The 8,972-nt window shown below is 44.9% G+C and overlaps 1 protein-coding gene across 1 annotated transcript; it reads left to right on the forward strand.

The window, feature by feature from the left end:
• Positions 1–8,699, forward strand: SCGB2A1 (secretoglobin family 2A member 1). Its single transcript, XM_003828475.6, has 3 exons — positions 1–3,342; positions 4,947–5,134; positions 8,482–8,699. The coding sequence occupies exons 1-3, from the start codon at positions 3,288–3,290 to the stop codon at positions 8,524–8,526; spliced, it is 288 nt and encodes a 95-aa protein (XP_003828523.4). The 5' UTR covers positions 1–3,287; the 3' UTR covers positions 8,527–8,699.
• The last annotated feature ends 273 nt before the right edge of the window (positions 8,700–8,972 follow it).

Here is an 8,972-nt window from a genome sequence, read left to right on the forward strand (position 1 = left end):
TTTCTGATGCTTGCGGTCTCTTTAGAGGATTCACCCTGTTCCCTTCACTCAATCCCAACCCCGTGTCACCAGATGTATTCACCCCCACGCAGGGGGAGGTCAGTCTTTGCAAGCTTCTGACACATTTTGGGACACTGAGCTGGAATATGGGGGTGCTGGGGTGGATTGAACACTGAGCAACTCAGACTTGGAATCCCAGCATGAGGCTTGGGCGCGAGGGAGGCACCGGGTCCAGATGAGGCCTTGGTGACTTGAACAACAGGCATATTGCCACCAACCAAGATGGCTCCAAGACCAGAGGCCTTTCCTGAAGTTCTGTTCTGTGTAAGCAGGTGACTGACAGGGCAGGGCCATAAGGACTGGGACACCAGGCAGAGCCCCAATAAGTACTGGCCAAGGAGACAGTCTCACATTTCATGATCGAGGTCCTTCACTACCCTTGGGAAACAAGGCCACCAGCCAGGGTCAGCTGTGTACAGTGGTAAGTAAACAACATTTCTCCTTTCTGTCCTCCCCAAAATTAGGTTTGTTCTTGGCCACTGAGGCTCCACCTGAATGGTGGAAAGAAACATGTCACAAGTAATCCAGAGAGCAAACAATGCATTCACAGGGAATTAACAATGGATTCATCCCTCTGGCTGTTTCATCGACTTCTTTTTTTTTCTTTTTTCTTTTTTTACCTGAGCCAACTTTGTTTTTCTTGTTCCTATGACCTTCACTGTGCCCCTAATTAAACAGGGATGGGTTTTCTATCATGTGAGGCTGTCCCGTCCTTTTCCTGATTCTATGTGGCCACGTTCCTTCCCTTCCTTACCTTGCCAGTGCCATCTGTCCTCAAGCTTCTGTACTTGCAGTTCCCTCTCCCTGGAATTCTCTTCCCCAGATGTGTCCTTGGACATCACCATCCACCCATCCAAGTCTCAGCTGAAACAGCACCTGCTCCTACAGGCTGCCTTGGGGGGCTTACAGGCCACTGCCCCTGGGCAGGCCATCTATGACAGCATTCAGCTGTTGTGAATATTTTGTTGTTCTTTGCAGCAATGACCACTTTCTCATACCTCTGATATATCTTTAGTCTTGTTCTTTGTGCCCATCATTAGAAAATAAGGTCCACAGGAGCAAGCACCTGGTCTAACCTGTTTCTATAACTGAATCTAGCACAAGGCCCAGCTCACAGGAGAAGCAAAACAGTGATGCGTACAACAAGGGATCCACGCATGAATGCAACTGCCATTTATTCAGAATTATCTCATGCTTGGCTGCGTGAATAAAAATTTACAGAGCGTCGGCCGGGAGCGGTGGCTCAAACCTATAATCCCAGCACTTTGGGAGACCAAGGTGGGTGGATCACGAGGTCAGGAGTTTGAGACCAGCCTGGCCAACATGGTGAAACCCCCATCTCTACTAAAAATACAAAATAAATAAATAAATAAATAAATAAAAATTAGCTGGGCGTGGTGGTGCACACCTGTAATCCCAGCTACTCAGGAGACTGAGGCAGGATAATCGCTTGAACCCGGGAAGGCTGAGGTTGCAGTGAGTTGAGATCACGCCACTGCACTCCAGCCTGGGCAATAAGAGTGAGACTCCATCTCAAAAAAAAAAAATTTACAGAGTATCTCTCATCTTTACAAAAATTCACGGCTAGGCGGGCACGGTGGCTCACACCTGTAATCTCAGCACTTTGGGAGGCCGAGGTGGGTGGATCACCTGAGGTCAGGAGTTCGAGACCAGCCTGGCCAACTTGGAGAAACCCCGTCTCTACTAAAAATACGAAAATTAGCCGGGCGTCGTGCCACATGCCTGTAATCCCAGCTACTCAGAAGGTTGAGGCAGGAGAATCGCTTGAACTCGGGAGGCGGAGGTTGCAGTGAGCCAAGATCGTGCCACTGAACTCCAGCCTGGGCCACAGGGCAAGACTCTGTCTCGAAAAAAAAAAAAATTCAGCATCACTTATACCCGTTTCACAAAGACAGAAAGGAAGCCCAGAGGGACCAGCATTGTAATTTGCCCAAAGACACAGCATGAGTACGTGTGGCCTCCAGGATCCACACCCACACCTGCCCAAATCTTATCACCTAAATCTCATCATCACCCAACCCCATTGCCACCCACTGCCTAGCACTGCCTGCCCAAGCAGTCAGTTACTCCACTCACTCACAGCCTCCTCTCAGTCAGTGGACAGAAAACCGTAAAAGGCTAACAAAGAACTAAGCACAAATTAAATTATAAATATATTGTAAAATAAATTTGTAAAGTTGAATTAACTTAGTGTTGTAATTCTTAACAAGAATAACAAGAAGCTTTCAGTAGAGGTTAGATATTAATGTTTTCCCCAAAACTTAAAGCACTTTTCTGGGCTGGGCATGGTGGCTCACGCCTGTAATCCCAGCACTTTGGGAGGCTGAGTGAGGTGGATCTCCTGAGGTCAGAAGTTCGAGACCAGCCTGGCCAAAATGGTGAAACCCTGTCTCTACTAAAAATACAAAAATTAGCCAGGTGTCCTGGCGCATGCCTGTAATCCCAGCTACCCAGGAGGCTGAGGCAGGAGAATTTCTGGAACCCGGGAGGCGGAGGCTGCAGTGAGCCAAGATCGCACCACTGCACTCCAGCCTGGGCAATAGAGTGAGACTCTGTCTCAAAACAACAACAACAACAGCAACAAAACCCCAAAAAACAAAAACAAAAAAACCCGCTTTTCTGAAAAAGAAATGTCTATGGATTAGGAAGGTCTGCCTCCCAGAGGAAGATGCAGGTATTGCACGTAGCCCAAATATTTGATGATTCCAGGACCGGCAGATACACAAGTTATGAAACTGTTTGTACCTTGAAGAATAAGGAGAAGAGGAGGAGACCAAGAGGAGTAGAAGAAAAAGAATAGAAGGAGGAGAAGGAAGAAGGGAAGGAGGACTAGAAGAAAACTACAATAATAACAACATTGTTGAGACCACAAGATCACGCCACTGGGTTTTGCTTTATATTTTGGAAAACACTGTCACATCCATTTTACTAAAAGCCATGTATCATTATTGTAGTCCCCAGATTGTCAGGGATCCAAATATTACTGCCTTCTTGGTTTCTACAAGCAGAGCACAGGCTGGCTGTGTTCCCCTTGGTGTACACTATTGTGTCCTGGTCCCATGCCAGGTTGACACATTGCCTCATTCCTGGGAGGGACTAAGGTGCCTCCCTGGGGAATAAATAGAGCAGGGCTGGGTACTCACCTCCACAGCAGCTTCCTTGATCCCTGCCACGCACGACTGAACACAGACAGCAGCCGCCTCACCATGAAGCTGCTGATGGTCCTCATGCTGGCGGCCCTCCTCCTGCACTGCTATGCAGGTGAGTTCTGGGCAGAGAGGGCTGCTTCTGGGCTAGGAATTGTCACCTGGGCCCCTGTAGAAGAACTCCCAACCTCTAATCCCCAGCACAGACGAGCCCCAGTGTGAAGGGCCTGGGTGCGATAGGCCTTAGGATCCCCATGAGTTCCCGACAATCAAGCATGCAGTGTCCTCATGGGCTGTCCCCTGCATTGGAGGTGTACACAGTGTATCATGGCACTCAGCGTCTCACCATGGTCACGGTGACCATAGAAACCAGGATGAGTCTCAGGATTAAATATTGAAATGAACTATTTCAGTGGGGCAAGGGAGAGATGGCATCTACACCTAGAAATCAGGAAATAATCATGGGTCTCCTTGAACGTGGAACAAAATAGGAAACCTCCCAGGACAGAAGGCCCAGGCTGCAGAGTGTGACCCAGTGTCTCTCACCCTGTGTGGCTCACTCTGTGTTCTCAGAGTTGATCTGGGTCCTTCTGGGATGCCCTTACCCTCCCAGTTGCTTCAGGCTCAAGGCAGACAGGTGAGAACTCACAACCCCTGGAGTCTCCTTCCAGCACTAAAGTTTCAGTGGGAGGAAAAAGCCCCAGCTGCTGGAATCAGCGCTAATATTTCCATAGGTAGCCTGCCTTGTGCAGTTCACAAAGGTGGATTCCAAACTACCGTATTGGCATCCAAGGTAGGTGCAGATGTGTAGAAGGGTGACAAGCTCACAGTCAACTAACTGGAAAATCACAAAGTCCAGAGCACAACCAGCTCACATGAAGCCACGTCCTGAGCTCGTTCCTCTCCCTTACAGTTGGGGGTGACCTCAGATCCCCTCATGAACAAGCTCTATTTCACATTCGTGTGTGTGTGTGTGTGTGTGTGTGTGTGTTTGAGACAAGGTCTTGCTCTGTCACCCAGGCTGGGACTGGGACTGGTGTGCAATGGCACAGTCTCAGCTCACTGCAACCTCTTCCTCGAAGGCTCAAGTAATGCTCCTGCCTCAGCCTCCCGAGTAGCTGGGACTACAGGTGGACACCACTATGCCTGGCTAATTTTTAAATTTTTTGTAGAGATGAGGTCTCCCTGTGTTGTCCAGGCTGGTCTTGAACTCCTGAGCTCAAGCAATTCGCCTGCCTTGGCCTCCCTAAGTGCTGGGATTGCAGGCGTGAGCCACCGTACCTGGCCACACATTCCCTTTTATTGCAGTAGAGTCAACAGAACTAATGGACAATGTCCTAGACCCATTCATCTGAAATCCTTGGAAACCCTACCTGATGCTGGGCATGATAACAGGGAAGCATTGCATGACTTTGAACCAAGAAAGTCCAAGCAGTGTTTGCTATGTCCCCCCAGTCAGAGCACCTCATTTCTCGAGGGTCCTCTTCACCAAGAATACACAGGGTTGGGCTTCTCTGGGTTTGGAAGGTCAGAGAGAATTTGCAGAGCCTGAGTTTACACTCCCAGAATTGAGAACTCTGCATACTGCACCAAAATCTTTCTGAACCTCGGTCTGTCCCTGGAGGTACGAAGATAGCCAGCTTCCCAATTCATCTGTAGAATGAATCACACCTCTAGTAATGGCCCATGTTCTTGTGTCTTTTTTTTTTTTTTTTCCAGATTCTGGCTGCAAACTCCTGGAGGACATGGTTGAAAAGACCATCAATTCCGACGTATCTATACCTGAATACAAAGAGCTTCTTCAAGAGTTCATAGACAGTGATGCCGCTGCAGAGGCTATGGGGAAATTCAAGCAGTGTTTCCTCAACCAGTCACATAGAACTCTGAAAAACTTTGGACTGATGATGGTAATTTGGGTTTCTTCTTATGTACCCTTTGAAAATCACTGATCAGAACCAGCGGGCTCTAAATTTGGCACCAAGAATGCCAAGCAACTGGTGAACAAACTTTCTTTATATATCAATTCATTAAACTTTGTCTCCAGGCTGCTTTGCCACTTCACACTGAGAATCTTTAGGGAGTGATAAATGGAAAAGGCAAAAAGGAGAAAAGAAAGCCTTAGAGATCACCCGTCTACCTCTGACCTCACCAGTCCCTTCTCACACAGACACAGACACACATAAGCACACAAGTATAGACACACACAGACACACGGGGACAGGCATCGGCATTTTTTTTTTTTTTTTTTTGAGACGGAGTTTCGCTCTGTCACTCAGGCTGGAGTGTAGTGGCGTGAATCTCGGCTCACTGCAACCTCCACCTCCCGGGTTCAAGAGATTTGCCTGCCTCCACCTCCCGAGTAGTTGGGATTACAGGTGTGCGCCACCATGCCGGGCTAATTTTTGTATTTTAACTAGAGAAGGAGTTTCACCATGTTGGCCAGGCTGGTCTCAAACTCCTAACCTCAAGTGATCTGCCTCCCTTGGCCTCTTAAGGTTCTGGGATTACAGGTCTGAGCCCCTGCACCCAGCCAGAACATGCACATTTTTATCAAGAGAAAATATCTGGTTCTCAAGAGATCACACACTTGTAGGAGCAATCTACTAAGAAATTTCCTACTTTCACAAAAACAAATATTCAAAACATTCTTATTTTTTTTATCTAGCTCAGAAAATACAATTTGTGCAAATTCTGCATTTTCTAAAATAAAGAAAAAAATTTTTTTGAGATGGAGTTTCACTCTGTTGCCCAGGCTGGAGTGCAGTGGCATGATCTTCGTTCACTGCAACCTCTGCCTCCTGGGATCAAGCAATTCTTGTGCCTCAGACTCTCAGGTAGCTGGGACTACAGGCATGTACCACCATGCCCAGCTAATTTTTGTATTTTTAGTAGAGATGAGATTTTACCATGTTGGCCAGGCTGGTCTTGAACTCCTGACCTCAGGTGATCTGCCCGCCTCGGCCTCCCAAAGTGCTGGGATTACAGGTGTGAGCCACTGCTCCCGGCCTAAAATAAAGAATTTAAAATGCAAGTCCAAGCAACCAAGATTTGTTAGCATACATGACTGGAAATCATGCACCACTTAATTAAGTGCCTCATGAAGTGGTAAGTGCAGATTATGGGTGTGAAACAGCACGAGTGCTAGAATTGTTTAAAACAAAAGTCAATGGTTATAACAATGAGTATTTCTGTCTGTTTATAAAGATGTGTTGGTTACGAGTTTTGTTTTTTGTTTTTCGTTTTTTTTGAGATGGAGTTTAGCTCTTGTTGCTCAGGCTGGAGTGCAATGGCACGATCTCGGCTCACTACAATCTCCGGCTCCTGAGTTCAAGTGATTCTCCTGCCTCAGTCTTCGGAGTAGCTGGAATTACTGGCACACAACACCACAGCCTGCTAATTTTTGTATTTTAAGTAGAGATGGGGTTTCACCATGTTGGCCAGGCTGGTCTCAAACTCCTGACCTCAGGTGATCTGCCCGCTTCAGCCTCCCAAAGTGCTGGGATTACGTTTTTTTTTTTTAAGAATTTATTTAATACCCCAAAATTTTATTTAAAACATTCCATAATAAAAAATGTAAAGATATATCAAATGCTCAAGGATAAAAATAAATATTAACTGCAATTTGGGATGGTTGAATCATTTTTTTCTTTAAAAACTCAGATTAGCCAGGTGCATCCCTCATACCTGTAATCCCAGCACTTTAGGAGGCCAAGGCGGGCAGATCACTTGAGGTCAGGAGTTCAAGACCAGCCTGGCCAACATGCTGAAACCCTGTCTCTACTAAAAATACAAAAATTAGCTAGGCGTGGTGGCGCACACCTGTAATTCCAGCTGCTTGGGTGGCTGAGGTAGAAGAATTACTTGAAACCAGGAGGCAGAGATTGCAGTGAGCCAAGATAGTGCCACCGCACTCCAGCCTGGGCAACAGAGTAAGACTCCATCTCAAAAACAAACAAACAAACAAAAATCCTAAACAAACCAAAAAAACCCCTCAGATTAATCATTCATATTGTAAAACTCCAATGTTTCTTGTTTCCGTTTTTTTGTTTTTGTTTTTGTTTTTGAGACAGAGTCTTGCTCTTTTGCCCAGGCTGGAGTGCAGTGGTACAATCACAGCTCACTGCAGCCTCCATCTCCTGGGCTCAAGTGATCCTCCCGCTTCAGCCTCCTGAGTAGCTGCGACTACAGGTGCACACTAACACATCTGGCATATATATATACACATACATATATACACACATATATACACATATGTACACATATATACACATATATGTACATATATACACATATGTATGCATACACATATATATGTACACATATATACACATATATGTACACATATACGTACACATATATACATATATGTACACATATACGTACACATATATACACATATGTACACATATACATATATACACATATATGTACACATATATACACATATACACATTTACATATATGCACATATATACATGTATACATATATGCAGACATATATATGCATATATACATATATGCACACATATATACATATATACATATATGCACACATATATATACATATATACATATATGCACACATATATATACATATATACACATATATACATATATACACATATATATATATATATTTTTTTTTGGTAGAGATGGCATTTTGTCATATTGTCCAGGCTGGTTTAAACTCCTGGGGTCAAGCAATCTGCCCTCCTTGGCTTCCCAAAGTGCTGGGATTACGGGCATGAGCCATCCCACCCAGCCAAGCTCCAATATTTCATAGGCCTCAAAGGTAATGGTGAAGAGTCTCAGACTGTTACAACATTTCTACCTTTTATGCCTGTGCAGCAACTCAAAACCATCACATTCTTCTCTCTGAGCTGAGATTTTTTAATAATTCTGTGTTGTAAAAGCGGTATCAGAAACAGTCCAAATGATCAGGTCTTCAACAAATAGTATATGCAGCATATTTATTGGATAAGTTATTTCTAAGGATAGAATTTTTGGAGAAAAAAAGTATTACATGGATCATTGGTAGGGAAGAGATCCTACAACCCTGGCCCCTGTTTGGCATTATGAAGTGTCTCCTAGATAACAGAATAAATGGAGAGGGGATGCTGGCTTTGCTTCCACTGCAAATCCTCCTGAGAGTTAGCTGTTTGTGGACAAATGCAAGAAAACAAGAAGACAAGTTTTAATATTTGATTTAGTAAGTGAAATTTGCAAACCTAAGTGACCTGCTTTTGTTTTCCAGCATACAGTGTACGACAGCATTTGGTGTAATATGAAGAATAATTAACTTTACCCAAGGCGTTTGGCTCAGAGGATTACAGACTATGGCCAGAACTCATCTGTTGATTGCTAGAAACCACTTTTCTTTCTTGTGTTGTCTTTTTATGTGGAAACTGCTAGACACCTGTTGAAACCTCAAATTCATTTCCATTTCAATAAACTAACTGCAAATCACTAAAATTCTTTCTTGTTCTTCTATAAAAAAAGAAGCTTTCCAGGCTGCACAGTCAGGCTGTAGGTTGCAGACAGAGACAAGCCTCGAAGGAGTTGAGTGAGGGTCCGAGGTTTCTGGGAAATACTTTATTTCTCATCATCTCGAGCCCAAGAGTTGGACTTCTCTCTCTCTGCAGAACAAAGTATTAGCTCTTGTTGCTTAGCTAATTTTTCTCTGAAGAGTGTTTCACTCTCCACATCCCACTACCTCCCTAAGCCACTTTCTCTGGGGACCTCACA

Source organism: Pan paniscus, chromosome 9 (assembly GCF_029289425.2).
Source record: "Pan paniscus chromosome 9, NHGRI_mPanPan1-v2.0_pri, whole genome shotgun sequence".
NCBI lineage: Eukaryota > Metazoa > Chordata > Mammalia > Primates > Hominidae > Pan > Pan paniscus.